General features: G+C 35.8%; 1 protein-coding gene across 5 annotated transcripts in view; it reads right to left on the reverse strand.

The window, feature by feature from the left end:
• Positions 1-26774, reverse strand: part of LOC142340355 (THO complex subunit 2-like) — a 215790-nt gene that overhangs the window by 143346 nt on the left and 45670 nt on the right. For all 5 annotated transcript variants that reach the window (XR_012759067.1, XR_012759068.1, XM_075390939.1 and 2 more), the window contains exons 6-12: positions 22126-22256; positions 21418-22009; positions 20984-21269; positions 20872-20904; positions 14236-14366; positions 13099-13460; positions 12470-12684 (exon numbers count right to left, since the gene is read on the reverse strand). Coding sequence is in view for 3 of the 5 variants with exons in the window: in XM_075390939.1 (XP_075247054.1) it covers positions 12470-12684; positions 13099-13460; positions 14236-14366; positions 20872-20904; positions 20984-21269; positions 21418-22009; positions 22126-22256 (1750 nt within the window). In the remaining 2 variants the exon portion in view is untranslated. The remainder of the gene's footprint in view (positions 1-12469; positions 12685-13098; positions 13461-14235; positions 14367-20871; positions 20905-20983; positions 21270-21417; positions 22010-22125; positions 22257-26774) is intronic.

Genomic DNA, 26774 nt, shown 5'->3' on the forward strand with positions numbered 1-26774 from the left:
TGAAAAATCAACAAAGTATTTCAAGTAGAAGTAGACAAAAAGGAGGCAAAAGGAAATGAAACGGACAAAATCAAAAGTCTCTGCGAAATTTTAATACAACTTAGCTAAAAAATACACAGCTACAACTTACAGAAATTGCCCTTATACTACTTCCAAACTATTATATTGTAAAACTGTTACAGCTTCTGGTCACGTATTCACCCCCAACACCTTGCAGATTTTACAAAAAAATCAAAAAACAAAACAAATTTGTATCTGTTTCACTAAAAAGTGCCCAGTCTAGCTCCAAATGACTTGTAAACCATTATTTTGTAAAACTGTTATTACTGCTTCTGGTCAAGTATTCACCCTCCTAATACAATGCAGATTTATACAAAAAAAGGCAAAAAAGAATTTAACTTCCTATTTGTTTCACTAAAAAGTGTCCAGTATAGCTTCAAATGACTTCAAACAACGCCCCTATAATAGCTCTGAATAGAGATTGAACAGGAAGTAGCAAATCAGAAATTAGCAATAGGCAAAAAAAGACAAAAATTGGCCAAAACTTGCTTAAAATTACTCAATTTAGCTTCACGTAGAAGAAAACTTTTTCATAAAGAACTATTACTCCTGCTTGACAGAAACATCAACAAGAAAAAGGCAGAAAACGAAAAAAAGTGAAATAAGTAGATTTGTAATATTTATTTCAGTGAAGTGCCCTGTCCTAGTATGTATTCAACAGTCTGAAAATTTACTATATTTATAATATTACGAGAGCACATATGGTGTTTTATACCAAAGAAACTGTCACCACCTTAATACTCCTTAAATAAAAGGCTTCCAATTAAATCCTATTTAAAGCAAAAAAGGCAAAAAGAGGAAAAAATGCTAAAACTTGCCTAAAAATCAGCAAAAAGCTGAAAACATCCAAATTGACATGAAACATATATAAACTACAAAAATCTTCAAAACTCTATCAAAAAAACCAACATTTAAATAAATATAATCAAACACCCTAACCAAAAATCGCTTGTTTAGAAAATTTTCTGCCACACCTCAATTTCTCGCTCTCTCCAAAACTGCAGTATGAACCAAAAAACTACTCTTTTCGCTCCACTTTTCAATTTGGTTCAGCAACCAAACATTGCCAATTTTTTTACGCGTTTCATTTCCTTCTTCAAAATTCACTCCAATAAAACTGATTAAATAGAGCCGACAGATTGCCGTAACAACTGCGGAAGTAGGCTTGCGTTCCATATAATAGAGATAGAAACAGATACAGATATAAGTTGAAAAAGTTCTCACCAATCAAAAAGCTATTTAAAAAACATTCAACGATAAATTAATAAAGTCTGTTGAGAAACTAAAACAATCAAACAAACTAATTGAAAAAATCATAGCTCAAACTCTCGAAGTTTTTAACCAGTAGGCCAGCCAAAAATTGAAGAAAGTTTCAAAATTGTGCTGAAAAAATGTTCAAAACCATTTTTTGTTTCCAGAGTTCTGTCATTTAACCGTTCAAAAAACTAAAAGCACAGCAAGAACTAAAAAAAATTTTGTTGGCCAGTGAGGGTTGTTAAACTCAGAAAATGACAAAAAATTCAAAAAATTTGAAGACAACTGCAAATTTTAACAAAAAACTTGTTAATATTTGAAATATCTTTAGAGCCATTTCATTTTCTCGAAAGACTATCCAGTATCCATATTTCAAACCTGAAATAGTTTCACTGGCTCATAAAGATCCATAAACCTGGAACATAATAAATTTCGGAAAATTATTACTAAACATAGCCGGCAGATTGCCGGAATAGCTGCGAAAAAATAGACCTGCGCGCCATATAATAGAGATAGAAACAGATACAGATCTAAATTGAAAAAAAATCGACGCCACTAAAAAAACTAGGTAAAAAACATTCAGCAATAAATTAATAAAGCTTGTTAAAACTCATTCCACAGAAGCCTCGTATTAGGGACCTTTACTGCACAAATGAGTTCCTTTGACCTTAAACAAATTAAAATTAAACTTAAGTTTTAAAGTGCAAAAGTCATTTTATTGAGTGAGGTAAGTCACGTATGATCAAAATCTAATCACGCAAATAACCTAAAAACTTTTGCTAAAGCGAGTGAGAAATGACGTCACGCGCGCAAATGCCGTTAGTGAGAGGAAGAAGTCATTAAGAAAATTTGACCTTTTCAGCTTTGCTGTGTGAACAAATGTAAAACGAAAAAAGAGCGTCAGACGACGAATCAAAAAAAAAAAACCAAGAGCACCGCAATATAGCTTCGTTCAGCTTACAGCTTCGCAGCTATAATCAAAAGATTGCTCAAACTCATGTTATTTAAATATTGATAATCAAAGCATTTCCTCTAGTAACAACGCCGCAACTTATTTTTCAAACAATAAAAAAAATTTAGTTTTATTAAAAAACTGCTATAAATCGTGGTATTAAAAATTAGAAAACTATTTCATTTCCAATAGAAAAAATTCAGTAATACACAAACAAAGCCTATAGAAGTTTCCCTGGTCACTGGGAAAAATACTCAATTTTCAGAAATTTAAAAAATGCAAATTTTAAAAAAAAATTGATTAAATTCGTAATTAAAATATTGAAAAACATACCATTACCATTACAAACTATGCAGTAACCTATTATCAAACCCTAGAGAAGGTTCCTTGATGTCTCTGACCTAAAATCTCAAAAAAATGAGAAAATTCGTGATCTCAAATGTTGAAAACCGTTCCATTACCACTAGAAACTATGCAGTAGCCAATTGTGAAATCCTGGAGGAGGTTTATGGCCCCTCAGGCCGGAAAAACTGAAATGACGGTGTAGTAGAAACAAGAATAAAATCGCAAATAACATCAAGACATTGCAAAAGACATTTATCAACTTTCACAAACGTCAATTCAAGACTAATATAACGAGTACAAAAAATGAGGAAAAAGCGTAAATTGCAACATTTTGGGCTCAAAAACTCCTAAAAAGACCCTTTAACCTTGAATTAGGAACCACCAAACTAATATAATTGCTAAGAACTTCATTTGAGCAATAAAACAAATGTTCAATATTTTTCAGAAACTTAAAGTTATCAACGACTTAAAACTATCAACTTAAAATTATCAATTTCAATTATCAACGACACCGAAGTAAAAACGCCGATTGTTCACAGAATGTTTTATTCTATTGAAACAAACTAAAATACAAACAGAAGTGTGCACAAAAAGCACCAAAATCAGATTGATGTTTTAAAAGGACGTTACAGTATATTGATTACAAAAGACCGCTCAAAGATCAAGAAACAGAGTTTTCTGAAAAAAAGCCAAAAATTAAATTAAAAAATATAAATAGAAAACTGAGCCAATTTTGCACTTACACCGCATCATTAGGCTCTAAAAGACACTGCTTTATCAATTTCAGAGGTTTAAATATAGATGCAGCATCGATCAAAACCAAACTAGAAACAAAATTAATTAAGACAAATGGACGAAAAACGTTGATCTATATGCGCAATCATTCCACCAGGTGTAGAGCCTGGAGTAAAAACAATCATTAAACATACCCGAGAGATTGGTGAAAATGCCCACCCTTGATTCTCAAAAATCCAAAGAAAATTGAAAATCTGATTATTAGAACATTTTTAGATCAACATTTTTAGAATTAATCTGATGTCGTTTCATAGTTGGCCACTTTCCTGTTTCGTAATGAGCGGATACAGGGTCTAGTATCAATTCCAATAAGCATTGGAGATGGTAACTACGACTTATTAGAGCAAAGCTCAATAAGTGGGCATCTAAAATTAATTTAGGGTTTATCTCGTTTCCATTTTGAGTTCATTTTTCGATACAGACTCTCTGTTCATTGTAGATTGCGTTGATAGGCAACGTCTATTTCATTGAAAAAATATTAAAAAAGAGTAAGAAAATCATTTGAAATTGCCGCATTTGAGCAAGCATAGCCGGCAGATTGCCGGAATAGCTGCGAAAGAATACATTTGCGTGCCATAGAAGAGATAAAAACAGATACAGATATAAGTTGAAAAAGGTATCGACGCCGCTCAAAAAGCTATAAAAGAAACATTCAGCGATAAATTAAAAAAACTTGTTAAAATTCATTCCTCAGAAGCCTCATATTAGGGACCTTTACTGCACATATGAGTTCCTTTGACTTTAAACAAATTCAAATTAAACTTAATGTGCAAAAGTCAATTTATTGAGTGAGGTAAGTCACGTATGATCAAAATCTAATCACAAAAAAACAATTTTGCTAGAGAGAGCATGAGAAATGACGTCAAGCGCGCAAAAACCGTTAGTGAGAGGAAGAAGTCACTCAAAATTTGACTTTTTCAGCTTTGCTGTGTGAACAAATGTAAAAACGAAAAAGAGCGTCAGACGACAAAACAAAAAAAACATCGCAGGACAAATCCTGACGTACAATTCAAAGAATTTTCATAAAGTAAACAGAAAAACTAGACCTAGAATGGACTATGAGTGAATTGAGAAAACCACTTTTAAAAAAATCAGGTAAAAAAAAAAACAAAAAAAAATCAACGTCAAAATGCCGCATGTGAACAAAAAACCACTAGCGAGAAATGAAAATTTAATTCAAACAAAAAACTAGGTCTAGAATGAGCTGTGAATGGATTGGGAAAACCATTTAGAAAAAAAATCCGATCCAAAAAATCGAAAAAAATTGAAAATCAGAGTGAAATTCCCGCATGTGAACAAAAAACCACTACCGAAAAACCGAATTTTTGTTCAGATGCCGTTTTCTCACTCTACTTTAAGTTTTCTTTACTTTTCTCACTCTACTCTAAATTAGAACAAAAAAATTCACGCCTCAAAACCACCCGCTTTTTCGCTCCATTTCCTGTTTCGGCGTGACCAAAATCACTACTCCAATTTGACTTCAAAAATCATGAAAATGTGCGAACAGATCGTAAAAAAACATAGCCGGAAGAATTCCGGAAACGACTCGAAGTATAAATCCACTTAAATGCCATCCAACTACTTATCAGACAAAACGTGACTCCACTAATTTAGTATTATCTTACAACAAAACCATAATACAAAAAAGTAAAAAAAAAATCTATTAAAATATGATAAAAAATCTCATCAAATTTTGTCATAACTTGAGACCCCGAAATAACTATCTCTGCCAAAATTACTTCATCAACACAATTAGTACCCCCTGAAACTACTTATAAAAAATTTTAAAAATACCTTTGAGCCAAATCATGAAAAAATAAGCTCTTACAAACACCTTTGACTAAAAACTTGAAAAAGTTTTTACATTTTTTTAATATTACAAAAGCATATAAATCCAAAGAAATTTTCTTTTAAGCCAATAGGATATCCAAATTCTTGCAAAACAATAGGCAAGCCATAATAGGCGAAGAAACATGTCTAAAGACCAGAAAAAAACGAAAAACTGAACGAAAAAATTGCCGCATGTGAACAAAAACCACGAGCGAGAAAGCGAATTTTTGTTCAAACACTGTTTTCTCACTCTACTTTAAAAATAGAGGGAAAAAATTTCACGCCACAAAACCACTCGTTTCTTCGATCCGCTTGCTGTTTTGGCGTGACCAATATCATACGATTTGATTCAAAATTATCAACATAGCTGGCCGATTGCCATAAATTAGCCACAATAGCTTCGAATTAAAACTTCAGAGTGAGGCGGCAATTTACGAGTGACGCCAGTGACGTGCGACCAAAAACTTAATCAGGCGAACGAACAAAAATCTCGCTCCACTAAGAGTGAAAAATGCCATCACGCACGCCATTCAGTTGCAATCGCATGAACGAATGAACAAACAGCAGATTTGAAGTGATTGAAACACCATATGGTCAAAAAAGAAAGCTTTATAAAATACCAAGAGAAAGCCAATCATAGGCCCAGCTATCGCCCAGCTATATTAAACTCCCGGTTAAGAAAACCTCAAGAAGATCTATACACCTTTTCGAATCATAAAAAATCAGGAAACCCCAATATAGCTACGCTCAGCTTACAGCTTTGCAGCTATAAAAACATAGCCGGCAGATTGCCGGAATAGCTGCGAAATAGACTTGCGTGCCGTGAAATACAGATAGAAAAAGATACAGAAGTGAGTTGATAATAGTTATCGCCGCCGCCTATAAAACTTACAAGTTTATTTCAAAGGTTGTTTTTGGGTGCAAAAAAATTTTCCCTGTCGCGTCTCGAACCGGCGATCTCCGGATTAACAGCCAGTCGCCTTAACCACTAGGCTGTCGGACCATACAATCTGTTTTCTTACAATCAACTTTGTTTTAGGAACAGATTCTGTTTCTGAATAACCGCAATTTAGGTCACGCAGAAAGCGTGAAATCAAGCGCGAAAAAGCCATTTAAGCAGTGACGAGACAGAATGTTCTAGAACAAATGTAAAACGGAAACGAAGCGTCAGACGACGAAACAAAAACATACCCGGCAGATTGCCGGAAAATAGCCGCCGTCGATTCCAATAAGCATGATTGAGATTGAAATAACAGAAGATATTGAAAAAGAAAGATTTTTGTACAAAAACATTTTTTTAAGTCCGATTTATTTTGAAGGAATTTCGTAGTTGAACATACTTCTGTTTCTTAGAGAGAGGCTACAGGGGCTCCTATCAATAACAATAAGCCTTAGAGATGGTAAATAAGACTTATAGGAACGACGTTCAAATAGCGTGCATCTAAAATTGGGCTTTATGGGTTTATCCCGTTTCTACTTCTGACTTCAATTTTTTATACTGACTCTGTTCATTTTGATTTGCTTTGCTGCGCAACTGATGTTCAAAATCACTTTTAGCAGAATGAGAGAAGAGAGAAACTAGCCTAGAGAAGTCAAAAAGATTTCACGCAAAATGTTGAAAAGGCGGCAAAATGAGGTAAAGCGAAACATTTTTTTATTCGACGAAGTAAAAAACAAAGCAGGACAAGTCCTGACGTACAATTCAAGGCATTTTCATTGACTAAACAGAAAAACTAGACTTAGAATGGACTATGAGAGAATTGAGAAAACCATTTTAGAAAAAAAAACAGATAAAAAAAATAAGAAAAAACAGAAAATCAATGTCAAAATGCCGCATGTGAACCAAAAAAACCACTAGCGAGAAATGAAAAAATAATTCAAACAAAAAACTAGGTCTAGAATGAGCTGTGAATGAACTGTGAAAACCATTTAGAAAAAAATCCGATCCAAAAAATCGAAAAAACAGTAAAAATCAGTGTGAAATTGCCGCATGTGAACAAAAAACCACTACCGAGAAACCGAATTTTTGTTCAAACACCGTTTTCTCACTCTACTTTAAAATTAGAGCGAAAAAAATTCACGCCGCAAAACCACTCGCTTTTTCGCTCCATTTCCGGTTTCGGCGTGACCAAAATCACCACTCCAATTTGACTTCAAAAATCATGAAAATGTGTGAACAGATCTTAAAAAAAAACATAGCAGGACAAGTCCTGACGTACAATTCAAAGAATTTTCATTGACTAAACAGAAAAACTAGACCTAGAATGGACTATGAGTGAATTGAGAAAACCATTTTTAAAAAAATTAGAAAAAAAATAAGAAATAAACAGAAAATCAATGTCAAAATGCCGCATGTGAACAAAAAAACCACTAGCGAGAATTGAAAATTTAATTCAAACAAAAAGCTAGGCCTAGAATGAGCTGTGAATGATCGGGAAAACCATTTAGAAAAAAAATCCGGTCCAAAAAATCGAAAAAACAGTAAAAATAAGAGTGAAATTGCCGCATGTGAACAAAAAACCACTACCGAGAAACCGAATTTTTGTTCAAACACCGTTTTCTCACTCTACTTTAAAACTAGAGCGAAAAAAATTCACGACGCAAAACCACTCGCTTTTTCGCTCCATTTCCTGTTTCGGCGTGACCAAAATCACTACTCCAATTTGACTTCAAAAATCATGAAAATGTGTGAACAGATCTTAAAAAAAAACTTAACTAAAAAAAACGTCAACTTCAGAGTGAGGCGGCAATTTACGAGTGACGCCAGTGACGTGCGACCAAAAACTTAATCAGGCGAACGAACAAAAATCTCGCTCCACTAAGAGTGAAAAATGCCATCACGCACGCCATTCAGTTGCAATCGCATGAACGAATGAACAAACAGCAGATTTGAAGTGATTGAGACACCATATGGTCACAAAAAAAAACTTTATAAAATACCAAGAGAAAGCCAATCATAGGCCCAGCTATATTAAACTCCCGGTTAAGAAAACCTCAAGAAGATCTATACACCTTTTCGAATCATAAAAAATCAGGAAACCCCAATATAGCTACGCTCAGCTTACAGCTTTGCAGCTATAAAAACATAGCCGGCAGATTGCCGGAATAGCTGCGAAATAGACTTGCGTGCCGTGAAATACAGATGGAAAAAGATACAGAAGTGAGTTGATAATAGTTATCGCCGCCGCCTATAAAACTTACAAGTTTATTTCAAAGGAGGTTGTTTTTGAGTGCAAAAAAATTTTCCCTGTCGCGTCTCGAACCGGCGATCTCCGGATTAACAGCCAGTCGCCTTAACCACTAGGCTGTCGGACCACACAATCTGTTTTCTTACAATCCACTTTGTTTTAGGAACAGATTATGTTTCTGAATAACCGCAATTTAGGTCACGCAGAAAGCGTGAAATCAAGCGCGAAAAAGCCATTTAAGCAGTGACGAGACAGAATGTTCTAGAACAAATGTAAAACGAAAATGAAGCGTCAGACGACGAAACAAAAACATACCCGGCAGATTGCCGGAAAATAGCCACCGTTGATTCCAATAAGCATGATTGGGATTGAAATAACAGAAGATATTGAAAAAGAAAGATTTTTGTACAAAAACATTTTTTTAAGTCCGATTTATTTTGAAGGCATTTCGTAGTTGAACATACTTCTGTTTCTTAGAGAGAGGCTACAGGGGCTCCTATCAATAACAATAAGCATTAGAGATGGTAAATAAGACTTATAGGAACGACGTTCAAATAGCGGGCATCTAAAATTGGGCTTTATGGGTTTATCCCGTTTCTACTTCTGACTTCAATTTTTTATACTGACTCTGTTCATTTTGAATTGCTTTGCTTCAAGCAGGACAAGTCCTGACGTACAATTCAAAGCATTTTCATTGACTAAACAGAAAAACTAGACTTAGAATGGACTATGAGAGAATTGAGAAAACCATTTTAGAAAAAAACAGATAAAAAAAATAAGAAAAAACAGAAAATCAATGTCAAAATGCCGCATGTGAACCAAAAAAACCACGAGAAATGAAAAAATAATTCAAACAAAAAACTAGGTCTAGAATGAGCTGTGAATGAACTGTGAAAACCATTTAGAAAAAAATCCGATCCAAAAAATCGAAAAAACAGTAAAAATAAGAGTGAAATTGCCGCATGTGAACAAAAAACCACTACCGAGAAACCGAATTTTTGTTCAAACACCGTTTTCTCACTCTACTTTAAAACTAGAGCGAAAAAAATTCACGACGCAAAACCACTCGCTTTTTCGCTCCATTTCCTGTTTCGGCGTGACCAAAATCACTACTCCAATTTGACTTCAAAAATCATGAAAATGTGTGAACAGATCTTAAAAAAAACATAGCAGGATAAGTCCTGACGTACAATTCAAAGAATTTTCATTGACTTAATAAACAACTAGACCTAGAACGGACAATGAGTGAATTGGGAAAACCATTTCTAAAAAAAATCAGATGAAAAAAAAAACAAAAAAAAAACAGAAAATCAGTGTCAAAATGCTGCTAGGGAGAACAAAAAACCACTAGTGAGATATGTAATTTTGCTTCTAATAAAAAACTAGGTCCAGAATGAGCTGTGAATGGATTGGGAAAACTATTTAGAAAAAAAATCCGATCCAAAAAATCGAAAAAAATAGAAAAAATCAGTGTGAAATTGCCGCATGTGAACAAAAAACCACTACCGAGAAACCGAATTTTTGTTCAAACACCGTTTTCTCACTCTACTTTAAAATTAGAGCGAAAAAAATTCACGCCGCAAAACCACTCGCTTTTTCGCTCCATTTCCTAATTCGGCGTGACCAAAATCACTACTCCAATTTGACTTCAAAAATCATGAAAATGTGTGAACAGATCTTAAAAAAAAAACATAGCAGGATAAGTCCTGACGTACAATTCAAAGAATTTTCATTGACTTAATAAACAACTAGACCTAGAACGGACAATGAGTGAATTGGGAAAACCATTTCTAAAAAAATCAGATGAAAAAAAAAACAAAAAAAAACAGAAAATCAGTGTCAAAATGTTGCTAGGGAGAACAAAAAACCACTAGTGAGATATGTAATTTTGCTTCTAATAAAAAACTAGGTCCAGAATGAGCTGTGAATGGATTGGGAAAACTATTTAGAAAAAAATCCGATCCAAAAAATCGAAAAAATCAGTGTGAAATTGCCGCATGTGAACAAAAAACCACTACCGAGAAACCGAATTTTTGTTCAAACACCGTTTTCTCACTCTACTTTAAAATTAGAGCGAAAAAATTTCACGCCGCAAAACCACTCGCTTTTTCGCTCCATTTCCGGTTTCGGCGTGACCAAAATCACCACTCCAATTTGACTTCAAAAATCATGAAAATGTGTGAACAGATCTTAAAAAAAAACATAGCAGGACAAGTCCTGACGTACAATTCAAAGAATTTTCATTGACTAAACAGAAAAACTAGACCTAGAATGGACTATGAGTGAATTGAGAAAACCATTTTAAAAAAAATTAGAAAAAAATAAGAAATAAACAGAAAATCAATGTCAAAATGCCGCATGTGAACAAAAAAACCACTAGCGAGAATTGAAAATTTAATTCAAACAAAAAGCTAGGCCTAGAATGAGCTGTGAATGATCGGGAAAACCATTTAGAAAAAAAATCCGGTCCAAAAAATCGAAAAACAGTAAAAATCAGAGTGAAATTGCCGCATGTGAACAAAAAACCACTACCGAGAAACCGAATTTTTGTTCAAACACCGTTTTCTCACTCTACTTTAAAATTAGAGCGAAAAAAATTCACGCCGCAAAACCACTCGCTTTTTCGCTCCATTTCCTGTTTCGGCGTGACCAAAATCACTACTTGTTGAACAGATCTTAAAAAAAATGTGTGAACAGATCTTAAAAAAAAGACAGCGCCCCAATACAATTCAAATTCTTTGAATTGTAAAAAGACAGCGCCCCAATACAATTCAAATTCTTTGAATTGTAAAAAAGACAGAGCCCCAATACAATTCAAATTCTTTGAATTGTAAAAACATAGCCGGCAGATTGCCGGAATAGCTGCGAAATAGACTTGCGTGCCGTAAAATACAGATGGAAAAAGATACAGAAGTGAGTTGATAATAGTTATCGCCGCCGCCTATAAAACTTACAAGTTTATTTCAAAGGAGGTTGTTTTTGGGTGCAAAAAACTTTTCCCTGTCGCGTCTCGAACCGGCGATCTCCGGATTAACAGCCAGTCGCCTTAACCACTCGGCTGTCGGACCATACAATCTGTTTTCTTACAATCAAATTTGTTTTAGGAACAGATTCTGTTTCTGAATAACCGCAATTTAGGTCACGCAGAAAGCGTGAAATCAAGCGCGAAAAAGCCATTTAAGCAGTGACGAGACAGAATGTTCTAGAACAAATGTAAAACGAAAATGAAGCGTCAGACGACGAAACAAAAAACATACCCGGCAGATTGCCGGAAAATAGCCGCCGTTGATTCCAATAAGCATGATTGGGATTGAAATAACAGAAGATATTGAAAAAAAAGATTTTTGTACAAAAACATTTTTTAAGTCCGATTTGTTTTGATGGCATTTCGTAGTTGAATATACTTCTGTTTCGTAGAGAGAGGCTACAGGGGCTACTATCAATAACAATAAGCATTAGAGAGAGGTAACTAATACTTATAGGAACAACGTTCAAATAGCGGGCATCTAAAATTGGGCTTTATGGGTTTATCCCGTTTCTATTTCTGACTTCAATTTTTTATACTGACTCTGTTCATTTTGAATTGCTTTGCTGAGCAACTGATGTTCAAAATCACTTTTAGCAGAATGAGAGAAGAGAGAAACTAGCCTAGAGAAGTCAAAAAGATTTCACGCAAAATGTTGAAAAGGCGGCAAAATGAGGTAAAGCGAAACATTTTTTTATTCGACGAAGTAAAAAAAAAAATAGGAGCGCTATAATAGCCGGCTGAGAAGATGAGGGCGGCTATTAAAAAAACCAAGAGCACCGCAATATAGCTACGCTCAGCTTACAGCTTCGCAGCTATAAAAAATAGGAGCGCTATAATAGCCGGCTGAATAGATGAGGGCGGCTATTAAAAAAAACCAAGAGCACCGCAATATAGCTACGCTCAGCTTACAGCTTCGCAGCTATAAAAAACAATGGGCATTAAATCCGTCGGACAAAAAATGCACGTATTAATTACATAGGACAGGAAAAGGACGTCTGCTCTCATGGATCAAGTTACCTCAGACTTGAGAAGTTCTCCTCCTCCGAGTGCAAACAGCTCATCATTGGTGATGTCCTCGAACACTGTCACTCCACTCATTTTGGACAGAAGCTCCTTCAAGATCACCAAATCGAAGTTCCTCTCGGCCTTCAGTTGGTTCGCAATGTACTGTAGCAGTCCAGAAGTGTCAAACACGTACTTCTTACAGATCAAACCAATGAACACCGCCAGACCTTTAAAGATAAATCAAATCCCAGACTGGTTCTTAACTCACATGAATTGGTTCTTTAAACTCACATTTTGGCTTGGTCAAGCTCTAAGAAGCGCCCTTCACACCATAAATATAAGTCTCCAAAACAGTTTCTGTGAATCGCATACTTGGAGACTAGTGAGCTGAAAGGCTCTAAGAGAACTTAATGCCCTCTGGGCGCTACCTGTTTATCCTGTTTTTGAGGAAAAGTCAAATGGGTCAGAGGAAAATTGGTCGAGTGAAAAATCGCATTAAAAGACCAACATGACTAATATAATTGCTACAAACTTCGTAAAATGTTTACGTTATTTTTTCAATGGCTAGTTGTACCCACGGTCTAGGTAATTTTTTCAGTTGGAAAAGTAGGAAACAAACGCGATTGTTGATAATTTCTTACTGTTAAGCCATGGTGAAAGTGAGGCATTAGCCTGATTGATCTTCTCTTTAGTCGGATTGGCCAGCTCATCGACGAGTGTGTAAATCATCACATCAATCGACAGCTGCGAGAACAGTTTCAACACATCCGCCATCGGGGCATTCAGGTTATCGTACTTTTGAAGCTGAGCAATGACGTGGTCAAAAGCCACGAGGGGATTGCAGAAGGCCAATTTGGCAATGTGACGTCCAATACTCTTGACAGTGTCCTTAGTGAGTCGCTTCATGAGATACTTGATACGATCAGTGACTTCAGCTTTCTTCAAGATTAGGAGAGGGTCGGCCGAGTACACTTGTGACTTCCACAGATAATAGAGATGGTACCTGAAAACAAAGGAGCTACCTTTCCTGCAAAGTACATCCTTTCAATCTCGCTATTAAAACTAGTCTGCAAGATAACAATCACAAAAATATGAAATTCGTCTCATTGTCCATCTCTGTGCGGATTTTTCTCGCGTTATCAAAAACGCATAAAACTTAAGACTCAATGCCGAAAAAACAATAAATAATAGACGGAATATAGTATTAACAATTTGTGACATGTTACTCTTCACAATTTAGTCACATTGCAACTTTCACAGGATAATAGTTCTTAGCGTTACTTGACATCAAAAAACACAATGGCAGACAAGCGTCTAATAGAACATTTCTTGCGTCAAAACTACACTGATTTTTCGGATCTTTTCCGTTTGTGCCCCACAGTACGTTATTCTCCCCCCAGTGACAGAGCACGTGTCATTACATAGTAAATCATTATGTAAAAATATTGCACGTGCGTCTGGGGGTTGCAAATAATATGCACCCACTAAGCTGGGGGGGGGGGGGCACAAACGGAAAAGATCCGATTTTTCTTTACCTTTCACGCTTTAGTTGCACCCTATTAGTCTTACTATCAGCCATTCCACCCCATTAGGTACTTGGCATGGCATCATTAGGCTCAGACCGCAAGGACTTCTTGATAGTCTAACAAGTGCGTTCTCTTTCTGTTGAAGTTTGGTTAATTACAGGTATGCTCATAATCTACTTGAAATTGCGTGTAGGTGACCAAATAATACAAAATGAGCAGAAAATTAAGAGCAACACATCTAATTCCACTGACCTGTCGTGATAGGGCAGATATTGCACAGCACCCCAGAGCAACTCTGGGTAGAAACAAGAAGAATTCATCAGACTTAGAGCAGGGAACATACACGCGTCCATGATCTTCAGCCATGCTTGCATCACTTTACGCTGTAAAAATACACTCACTTTTCGAAGCCTTTTTAAATCCAGCTTTGCTGAACTAGCAAATTTATAGGTCAGAAGTCCAAAACCAACCAAACAGCAGAACGGAAACTTTTTGATCAATAATCGAGAATTTGCGCTTTTCAACGTTCCTGCGATGCTTTATCCTATAAACGCAGATCTGTAGAAATACATCGTCAAAAGTTTCTTTAAGAACTCTGAACAATCTTCAACATAGCCGGTAGATTGCCGGAAAATAGCCGCGATAGATGCTTGTTGCCTTCCATGGAATTCAAACAACTAAAGAAAAAGAAACAGATTCACCACCAGTCCTTTAATAGACCACTAGACTTTTTGGGTTAGTTAGACTCGGACTGTCATTGTTATGAGACACATACGCTCCATAAGGGAAAAACCCTAATAGAGCTTTTTCAAAATTATCAATCGAAATAAAAAAACTCAAGACTCTAATACTCAAGAATTAGGGCATATACGTTTGGCACTACTTAGATGCACACTATTGATGTTTAATAAGTAAATGTTCATAAAAATCTACAGTTCATTAAGTGAGTTCAGAAGTCATGTTTGGAGTGAGGTAAGTCAAGCACTTGACCTGAAAGCAGAAGAAATGAAGTCACACCAACAAATTTTAACTGCAAAGCAGGAGAAGTCAATGACATTGAAAAAGTCAATTTCAAGATGTCAGGTCGCAAGAATCATGGATGGAGACAACGAATTAAAAAAACATAGCAGGACAAATCCTTAAGTACAAATCAAAGAATTTCCATTGACTAAACAAACAACTAAACCTAGAACGGACTATGAGTGAATTGGGAAAACCATTTTAAAGAAATCAGATAAAAAAAACAGAAAATCAATGTCAAAATGGCGCACGTGAACAAAAAACCACTGGCGAGAAATGAAAACAAATTCAAACAAACAACTAGGCGTAAAATAAACTATGAATGGATTGGGAAAACCATTTAGAAAGAAATTCGATCCAAAAAAATCGAAAAAAAGAGTAAAAATTGAACTGAAATTGCCGTATGTGAACAAACCACTAGCGAGAAAGCGAATTTTTGATCAAACACGTTTTCTCACTCTACTTTAAAATTAGAGCGAACAAATTTCACGCCGCAAAACCACTCGCTTTTTCGCTCCATTTCCTGTTTCGGCGTGACCAGAATCACTACTCCAATTTGACTTCAAAAATCATGAAAATGTGTGAACAGATCTTAAAAAAAAGACAGCGCCCCAATACAATTCAAAGTCTTTGAATTGTTAATGTCCCCAATAATAGCCACTATCGCTTAGCGGCTATTAATAACATAGCTGGCAGACTGCCAGAAAATAGCTGCAAGAGTTTCATAGATCTGCAGTGTTCAAAAGATTTTAAAAGAAAGACATGAAGAATTTTTCATTAAAACCTGGGATGTTACATTTCGATTACGAAATTGTATAAATTTTTGCTGCTTCTATTAGGTTTCCTCAAATATCCTTCCATTAGAATGACCCATATTCACTTGACCTTAACTCTCTGAATAAGTAAAGAGAAGTCAATTGCAGAGCGAGGCAGTCATTTTTGAGAGTGAGATAAATCCCGCGTGACCAAAAACTTATTCACTCGATAAACAAAAAACTAGCTCCATTGAGAGTGAAAAATTGCGTCAAGCACGCAATTCATTTGCAATTGCACGAACGAAAGAACAAAAGGCAGATTTGAAGTCATTATGACGTCATAAGGTCGTAACAAAAATCTTGACGAAATAGAAAAACAAAGCGGGTCAAGTCCTGCAACAATTCAAAGCATTTTCGTTGACCTATCAAAACTCGACCGAGAATGGACTTGAAAAAATATTTAGAAAAAATTCGATCAAAAATCGATAAAACAGTAAAAATCGAAGTCAAATTGCCGCGAGAAAGCGCTTTTATTCAAACACCGTTTTCTCACTGTTTTAAAATGATATTGCAAGCCGCACAACCACGCACTTTTTAACTCCACTTCCTGTTTTTGCGTGACCAAAATGATCACTTCCATTTGACTTCAAAAATCAAAAAATATGTGTGAACAGATCTTAAAAAACAGTCGGAAGAATTCCGGAAACAATTCGAACTAAAAAAACTGAGCACCTTAACTGTTAAAATAGACCACAAGCTACATAACATTAATCATTCTGAAACAAGAACACAAAAAATAGTAATCGAAAGTATCCAATAACTTTGTAAAGAAGTTAGCTTCACTTCATTAAACGACTGCCAAATAAAAAACAAGAAATTGTTATAGAGAACACCTACAAAATAATTGAACAAAGTTATACTAGAAAGTTTTACACAAAATAGTAAAATGCAAATTCAAAACCACTACTTTCTGATAAAAAAGATCATTACTTCTTTGGCTCAAGCAATCTCACACCCAACAACTGGCAGAATTATGTTGAACAACAAAAAAGTGCAAAGTCGGAAAAAATTAGAAATAATTCTTTTTTCAATAAAGTGTCCTGTCTAACCATCAGCTGTAGATAGCCTAACAGAAAAAACCTATAGGTTATCTCTTTATTAGTGGTTGCACAATAAGAAATATAGCGAGAAGCAAAATGTAAGAAAGAGGAAAAAATTGAAAAGACGAAAATTGGACAAAATTTCGTTAAAATTACTGAACTTTCTAGAACAACTCAAAATTATTATCCAGTCAATTGAAATGCAGCAAAAACATCTAATATTAAATACAGCACTCCCCAAATACTACATGCAATTGAAAAGGAATACGAAAACTGTTTAAAAAATGGTCCGATATGTAAAAAAAAACTGTAAAAGTAGCTAATTGTATAAAAGATCTTGAATACAAAAAATTGTTTTTTTTTTGCTTCAGATGGTCAAAACTGCTTCCAAACGCATTCTTTCCAGTTTAAATAATGAGACAAACATCTTTCAACAAAAAAATGGAATTTGAACTGCTGAAAACTAGGCGACATGAACAGAAAACCACTCCTTCTTCTCTCTGCTCTCGATTTCGTTCAACCTATTGACCTTAACACTTGGTTTTCACGCGCGGTTTTGGTTTTACATCCTGTTTTAAATACACTCCAAAAAATTATCAATAAAAAAGGCGCTCAGCCAAAACTCCTTTCGAGTCGAGAAAAATAGCACCCCAATACAATTCAAATTCTCAGAAATGTAAAAAACGAAGAGCAGTCCAATAATAGCCTCAGCTATCGCTTCGCGGCTATTATACATAGCCGGCAGATTGCCGCAATAGCTGCGAAAGAATAGACATGCGTGCCATATAATAGAGATAGAAACAGATACAGATCTAAATTGAAAAAAATCGACTCCGCTCAAAAAATGAGGCTAAAAAACTTTCAGCGATTAATTAATAAAGCTTGTTACATTCATTCCGCAGAAGCCTCCTATTAGGGACCTTTACTGCATATTTGAGTTCCTTTGACTTTAAACAAATTCAAATTAGACTTAATGTGCAAAAGTCAATTTATTGAGTGAGGTAAGTCACGTATGATCAAAATCTAATCACACAAAACAATTTTGCTAGAGAGAGCGTGAGAAATCACGTCAAGCGTGCAAAAACCGTTAGTGAGAGGAAGAAGTCACTCAGAAAATTTGACTTTTTCAGCTTTGCTGTGTGAACAAATGTAAAAACGAAAAAGCGTCAGACGAAACAAAAAAAACATCGCAGGACAAATCCTGACGTACAATTCAAAGAATTTTCATAGAGTAAACAGAAAAACTAGACCTAGAATGGACTATGAGTGAATTGAGAAAACCATTTTTAAAAAAATCAGTTAAAAAAATAAGAAACAATCAATGTCAAAATGCCGCATGTGAACAAAAAACCACTAGCGAGAAATGAAAATTTAATTCAAACAAAAAACTAGGTCTAGAATGAGCTGTGAATGGATTGGGAAAACCATTTAGAAAAAAATCCGATCCAAAAAATCGAAAAAAGTGAAAATAAGAGTGAAATTCCCGCATATGAACAAAAAAACCACTACCGAGAAACCGAATTCTTGTTCAAACACTGTTTTCTCACTCTGCTTTAAACTAGAGCGAAAGAATTTCACGCCACAAAACCACTCGTCTTTTTGCTCCACTTCTTGTTTTGGCGTGACCAAAATCACTACACCAAAATCATGAAAATGTGTGAACAGATCTTTAAAGACAGCGCCCCAATAATTCAAATTCTTTGAATTGTAAAAACCAAGAGCAGCACATAATAGCTCCGCTCAGATTACAGCTTTGTAGCTATAAAAACCATTTAGCGAGAAAGCAATTTTTTGTCCAAACAACGTTATCTCGCTGGGGTAGTTGGGGAGGGGGGGTAGGTGGGGGTAGTTAGGCGAAGGGAGGGGGTAGTTTGGGGGGTAGCGGTAGGTGGGGGGTTGTTTGGGGGTAAGCGGTAGGTGGGGGGGGGGGGGGGTTGTGGCGGGGGGGGGGGGTAGGTAGGCGTTGGGGCGCGTAGATAGGTGGTGGGGGGGTTTGTGGGGTGTAGTTCATAATTAATATCCGTTACAAACGAAGCTACTGTTAAAGTCCAATGTTCGAAAACAGAAGTCAAAAATCAAAAACGGAGGTAAATGCTCGAACAGTAAGAGGTCAAAACTAAAGTCATGAACAAACTTGCTTTCTGCTAAAAAACAAGAGAAACAAAACAAAAGTAGCCCAACAAACCACATTAAAGTGTTTTAAAAATGCCGACAAGTTTTTTAGGTGCGGGGGGAGCTAGGTGGGGTGGGTGGGTAGACAGGTTGGGGAGGTGCGTAGTGCTGGGGTAGTTGGGGGTGGGGGTAGGTGGGGATAGTTAGGTGAAGGGAGGGGGTAGGGGTAGGTGGGGGGGGGGTAAGTTGGGGCGGGGGGATGTAGGTGTTTTTTTAAGGGGGGTTGGGGTAGATAGGTGGTGGGGGGTTTGTGCGGTGTAGTTAAGATAATTAGGTGTGACTTATATAGGAACAAAAATCTCAAAATGACCTCTTCACCTTGAACATTACCAACAGTTCCCCTTCACCTTGAACATTACCAACAGTTCCTAATTACTATACATTACAAAACATACCCGGCAGATTGCCGGAAAATAGCCGCCGTTGATTCCAATAAGCATGATTGGGATTGAAAACATACCCGGCAGATTGCCGGAAAATAGCCGCCGTTGATTCCAATAAGCATGATTGGGATTGAACGAATAGAAGATATTGAAAAAAAAAGATTTTTGTACAAATACATTTTTTTAAGTCCGATTTATTTTGATGGCATTTCGTAGTTGAACATACTTCTGTTTCTTAGAGAGAGGCTACAGGGGCTACTATCAATAACAATAAGCATTAGAGATGGTAAATAAGACTTATAGGAACGACGTTCAAATAGCGGGCATCTAAAATTGGGCTTTATGGGTTTATCCCGTTTCTATTTCTGACATCCATTTTTGTACTAACTCTGTTCATTTTGAATTGCTTCGCTGAGCAAGTGATGTTCAAAATCACTTTTAGCAGAATGAGAGAAGAGAGAAACTAGCCTAGAGAAGTCAAAAAGATTTCACGCAAAATGTTGAAAAGGCGGCAAAATGAGGTAAAGCGAAACATTTTTTTATTCGACGAAGTAAAAAAAAAATAGGAGCGCTATAATAGCCGGCTGAGAAGATGAGGGCGGCTATTAACAAAGCTACTGTTAAAGTCCACTGTTCGCAAACATAAGTCAACAATCAAAAACGGAGGTAAATGCTCGAACAGAAAGAAGTCAAAATTCAAGTTATGAACAAACTTGCTTTCTGCTAAAAAAAAAACCTGTAGAATCTCAATACTCTTCTTCGAGTCGTAAAAACCTGTAGAATCTCAATACTCCTCTTCGAGTCGTAAAAACCAAGAGCACCGCAATATAGCTTCGCTCAGCTTACAGCTTCGCAGCTATAAACATACCCGGCAGATTGCCGGAAAATAGCCGCCGTTGATTCCAATAAGCATGATTGGGATTGAAAGAATAGAAGATATTGAAAAAAAAAAAGATTTTTGAACAAAAACATTTTTTAAGTCCGATTTATTTTGATGGCATTTCGTAGTTGAAGATAACGTACTTCTGTTTCTTAGAGAGAGGCTACAGGGGCTACTATCAATACCAATAAGCATTAGATATGGTAACTAAGACTTATAGGAACGACGTTCAAATAGCGGGCATCTAAAATTGGGCTTTATGGGTTTATCCCGTTTCTACTTCTGACTTCAATTTTTTATACTGACTCTGTTCATTTTGAATTGCTTTGCTGAGCAACTGATGTTCAAAATCACTTTTAGCAGAATGAGAGAAGAGAGAAACTAGTCTAGAGAAGTCAAAAAGATATCACGCAAAATGTTGAAAAAGCGGCAAAAATGAGGTAAAGCGAAAATTTTTTTTATTCGACGAAGTAAAAAAAAATAGGAGCGCTATAATAGCCGGCTGAGAAGATGAGGCGGCTATTAATAAATGACCGTTTAAGTTAGCAATAAATGCAAGATACAAAGCTGTGACCAACTTCAACTCCAGACTTCTCAGCTTTCTCCGAGCTCTGAAACAAAACCAAGCATTTAATTCAACTCGTTCTTTATCAATAACTGAGGTTGACAGTTATATCATGAGTAATATACCTCTTTGAGAGAAGCAGTAGCAATTCTTGCCAACTTGACGTACAGAAACGGATCTTCACTCAAAGATGGGCCCAAAGTCAACAGCATGTCCGATATGACTCCATGGAAGTCCAAGTACTCAGTAGCCGGTTTGATTTGCTTCTCCACTGCCTCTGCCTTAATTGGCTGTGACTTCTCTTCCTTCTTCGTGAGAGGTAAAGGTGGGGCAGATTGAGATAACTGTGTGCTAGTTGTAGTACTGGTCGAGGCTGGTGGAGTTCCAGTTAAGGCACACTCTCTACACACCCTGAAAGCAAGCAGAATGTCAACAGCATATTGTACTGGTTAATATTGATTTGGTTGATTTCCTTCGAAAAAACTTGCTGGCTTTAGAACCCTTTTGTGGAACTTTGCGGAACCACAGTTTGTGGAACTTGATTAGGAAGCTCACTCGCCTTTTGTACACAGGATCAATAATCTCATGAACCAGTTGGCACAGATGATAGGCAACATCTCCGAAAGACATCACATAACTGCATGGGACTGGCAACAACTCGAGCATTTCATTCACACTTTTCCAATCACCCATAACTAACAACTGCTGCAACAGTCCAAGTTTCTGATTGTCACCAAACTCTGGCGCAACTTGCAATGATTGCACTTCCTTCGCGTTTTCTTCGGCTACGGCTTCGTTTAGAACCGCAGCTGTAAGCTTCCTAGCAGCTTGACGGCAATTGATAAGGTACTTTTTGTAGTTTTCGTTCATCTCCTTATCTGACGGAATCAAATGATTGTATATATCAGCACAAGATATAACCCCATCAGTAATCAACATAGCCGTAACATGCAACAAAGATTCGGGGGTCTTCCTGGTGACGTTGATGAAAGACTTGAAGTGTTGCAATTTGAAGCCAAGAAACTGCGCGATGTTGCTACCGACTCCAAATTCTCGCATTACTTCTATGAGGAACTTTTTGCTTTCTGACTGGCATTCTATCACTTCTAGTAGTATGTCGATCACTCGGTTGGGGTCTAAGTTGAACTTTCCTAGAACAAAAATGAATTGTGAACTGAGGAGCTGGGATATTACATTTTTGGTAAGCTTGGGGAATTGTCATTATGTACACAGAGTAACAAACGCAAAATGCATACTGACAACTCACCGACTAAGCTTTTAAGATTGCCCACAAACTGAGAGGGCGAAATACCCATCGTCTCCTGGTTTAACTCTGTGATCAATTTGCTGTATCCTTCATTTTCCTCTCGAAGCATATTGAACTTGTTCTGTTTGTAACTAAAACGTGAAACATTGTTTGAACAGGTTATTTAATTCTCATAACCCTAGGTTAAATTTAATCAGTCAAAAAATTGCAGATACTTTGTTTATATTTGAAATCAAAACTCATAGGTTCCGTGATCTATCATTTGATCCACGCGTAGTACAACAGCAACCGCGCCGCCATTAAAAAAAGTAACAAGTTAAATCCTGAAATGATATATAAAATACATCATGCAGGTAGTGTATGCAATAACACACAGAAATGTCATTTTTGAATTGCTAACAACAATAAATAATGAATAAATAGATAGGAACAGCATACATCATGAACTAAATTTAAACTCACGCCACCAATTGGCCCAAATGAATTCGGTCTGGGCTCTTCCTGAGTTTTTCTAAAATTGAGCCTTGTATTTTTCGGCAGTGCCAGAAGATTTTGACACTGTTTAAGTCGCCGTGGAAATTTCATTATGATATCTTACACCACTATTGATCACACGGTTTTCAAGGTATTTAGATCTAGCAACAATTTTAAACATACCCTGCAGATTGCCGGAAAACAGCCGCCGTTGATTCCAATAAGCATGATTGGGATTGAAAGAATAGAATTTATTGAAAAAAAATTTCTGTACAAAAAATTTTTTAAGTGCCATTTATTTTGATGGCATTTCGTAGTTGAACATACTTCTGTTTCTTAGAGAGAGGCTACAGGGGCTACTATCAATGCCAATAAGCATTAGAGATGGTAATAAGACTTATAGGAACGACGTTCAAATGGCGGGCATCTAAAATGGGGCTTTATGGGTTTATCCGGTTTCTATTTCTGACTTCAATTTTTTATACTGACTCTGTTCATTTTGAATTTCTTTGCTGAGCAACTGATGTTCAAAATCACTTTTAGCAGAATGAGAGAAGAGAGAAACTAGCCTAAAAAGATTTCACGCAAAATGTTGAAAAAGCGGCAAAATGAGGTAAAGCGCAACATTTTTTTGTTCGACGAAGTAAAAAAAAATAGGAGCGCTATAATAGTCGGCTGAGATGAAAGCGGCTATTATTGACTAATTTTCTTGTCCGATTTGCCGTTGGAAGTGCGATGCGAGATTTTTTTTGAAATGGTTGGTTGATATATTTGAAAATTTGTCAAGTGCATAGTGCGACCCTATATTGTCGAATAGGTAATATGTTAATTAGTTTAAGGTCGTGAGATGAATCATAATTTCTACTATTGTAGCAAGCTTTGACAGCCCAATTTAACTGTTTTTCAAGAGTTAAGATTCTGAGGTATTGAGCACAAAGAACTGCAGGATATTGCAGGTGAGTAATAACAAGAAAAATCATCAGTGCTCTTTTGAAAAACTCTGGAACGTAGTGTCGTAATGTATAAAGAGAACTTATGCCTTCAGCCATATTACATACATTTTTTACCTCGCACTGAAAGGTGAGATTCTTATCAATTGTAACACCAAGATATTTTACTTATGTTTATTCCATAATCTTTTGTCCATCAACTGTAAATGACAGATATTTAGATTCAGTGGAGCCAAATATAAGGAATTCCAATTTGTCAACATTGAGCTTAAGAAAATTGCAATCAAAGTAATTGCATTCAAAATTGTCAGATATCGAACAATTTTTTGGATAAAACGACTCTTATAGATCGCGTCTATCGTTGAATAGTTTTTCCGAAATCCAAATTGCATTTTGTTATAGATAATAGCTTTGTGTAGATATTTTATGATTTGATCTCTTGGGAGTTTTTCATAAACTTTTGGGTAAGGCTAGTGTTAAAGTGTTAACGAAATTTGCCTATAGTTTAATGCATTATCAAAATCACGTTTTTAAACAGTGGGTTGATGTGAGCAAATTTAGGTTGCGAAGGAAACGGCTCTGCTCTCAAATATTCTTTAAACAAAAAATACTACAGCTAGTATTTAGCTAGTAAATAGCTTAGCTAGTTGTATTGCCCCTATTTTCAATTCCCAAGCAAGTATGTTCGCAGTACCCAGTGGTTGTTCAGGAAAAGCAGCGCTCTTAGACAATCACGGCTAATTAACAAAAAACTGATGAACTGATTGGCGGTTTTCAACCGAATGTTTTATTAACTTCATTAAGTTTAAATGTTCCCAACTGATTAATTATGTAGTTCAAGTGATTAGCAATCTCATGTTTGTTTATGATTATACCAAAATTATTTTTCTAATAGTCTATTGTAGCCGTTGTTTTTGCAGTTTATAACTCATTGATAACATTCCAATTCTTTCGACTGCAAGTGTAACTGTAAATGAGCTGTTTCTCAAAATTTTCCATGTAGCTGAAAATCAAATGATTTCTTGCATGGAGTAGTTTTTCTAAAATTCCATTAGCAATAAATTTCTTTTTTTTGTAGTTCAATTGTTGAGCTGACAAATTTTTGTGCTAAGGAAAAAAAGTGGTCTATTGTTGCGTATGTATACTTTTTTCAAAGGAACGTGTTGAGTTCTTATTGCTTTGACAACAATATTTTTGAAAGTGATAGTGTTTCTAAATTGTGTAATGATTTTAAAAAAATCCAACCTGAATCTTTGTTTTCTGAAATAAATTTATATCCAGGTTTTTCTTTTCGTAAACAAGTTTTGAAATGATGGTTGATTTTCTAGACATTTAGAATTGAGAGCGTTGCCATGGGGTCACTTGATCAAAGAATCGAAAATGCATGCTTTGTTTGTTGTTAATGATCCATCTGTTATATTATAATCAATTAATGTTCTCTTTTTGTTTCCCATACTATTTGCATGTGACACATTATTGAGATTCCAATAGTAAGTTAAAACAACTGAATCAATTTTCGAACCAAGTATTGGTTCCCAATAGTTCAAATTATAGTCTCCCATTAAAAATACCAGCATGTTGAGATACCACTAGATCATCTCCTCTCCCTGAGTTTTCCGGGAATTCGTCAGGAACTTTTCATTGGGGCAGTAAGAACGATTGACTAGAAAGTTTTGCCTGGTTTTTAGATTAATCTATTGTTTTCCCACACGCTTTCAAAATAATGAGTTGTCTTCAAAGTATGTACGCTATTCTGCTTTCAGAGTTGTGGTAATAGTAACATTAAACAACCTCCTTAGCATCACCTCTGTAATTTTTCAAACAAGTAAATTCATTTTTCTTTATTTCAAATGGTGTTCAACTCGAATACGTACATTCAAGCAAGTTTAAGTGAACGCATACATGCACTTATGTTCAATGTCATAAACTAGAGGTTCCAGTTCGATGGATTTTAATTTAAACTCCGCCATTTCAAATGTAATAAATTTTAAGTTTTTGGGATAGACCACTATACATTTTGGAAGAATGTTACTGTATTTTTTATAAGGGCCAGGGTTTAATTCAATGTCTCCACTAGAGTAGAAAGGCAACAAAAGTAGTGACTGAAAATAGCAAAAATGGAAAAATTACATACTGGAGTCCTATTTTAGATTTATTCTTGCCTAACAGAATCTCGGATTGCAATCCGGTTGCGCGGTAGGAGGAAAGATCACCGATTTTTCAAACAATCAACCAGATGATTAGTTATCTAAAATTCAGCATTTAATTTATTACACTTTTTGACCGACCAAACATAAGCAATGATTAATATGGTTCAGTATATGAATAAGTTTGGCAAGATTTCCAAAAACTGGGATTTTTGAACGGGTTTCGATTATTGCCTATGGGTTGAGCAGGACTGTTATTCGTTGGTTCAAAGTTATATACAGCATTATTGTACATCCTACAGCCAGTATTCACTAAACCAGCTAAAGTTCTGAGATGATACCTAATCTGAAGGTTTTTAAGCGTTGGCAAACCACAAGAATAAATTAGGTGAACATTATCGTGGAAGAGTTGGTTGTAGTGGTGCACATTTCCATTAGAGTAAGGACAATTGCGAATTATTTGTTTGAGTTTAAGCACTTGAAAATCACTAGATTCATTATCACCCTTTTCAAGCAGTAACTCGGTAAATTCATATATCCCATTTATTTTTGGCACCATTAGCGAGTCGATTTTTAAGGGTGGCACCTCGCAAACACATCTGCTTCAAACTTGTCTACAAATTGTAACCAATTCTTTAAATACTGAAAAACTAACACTAGCAGATTTATTAAACTTCAATATGTTGTTAGTTCCGTCCTGTAGGATAAATGTATTTTTAGTTTTTGTCGATGCAGTTATTTAAAATTTTTTCTTTGTTGTTGATCCTCTGTATGCGTGGAGAATCCAATTATTGGGAAGGTTTCCAATTTCCTCAAGTTTTGGTACAAAACTGCTGCCAAAAACTATTTTCGTTTCTTCTTTTGGGTGAGGTGGCTTAAAAGCTGTTAACTTTTGTGCGCAAATCCTCTTCCGCTGTTGATGAAGCCCCACAACCACTTCCTGTCGAACCATCTGCAGTGGTTCTGTCCTTGTTTAATTATGTGGTATTTTCACAAATAAATACCTTTTTTGCAGCAAATTTTTTGAATACTTGCACATAACATATAGGCAACCTCATCTTTGATTGATACCCAATCG

Source organism: Convolutriloba macropyga, chromosome 1 (genome assembly GCF_964194025.1).
Source record: "Convolutriloba macropyga chromosome 1, txConMacr16.3, whole genome shotgun sequence".
In the NCBI taxonomy this organism is placed as follows: domain Eukaryota; kingdom Metazoa; phylum Xenacoelomorpha; order Acoela; family Convolutidae; genus Convolutriloba; species Convolutriloba macropyga.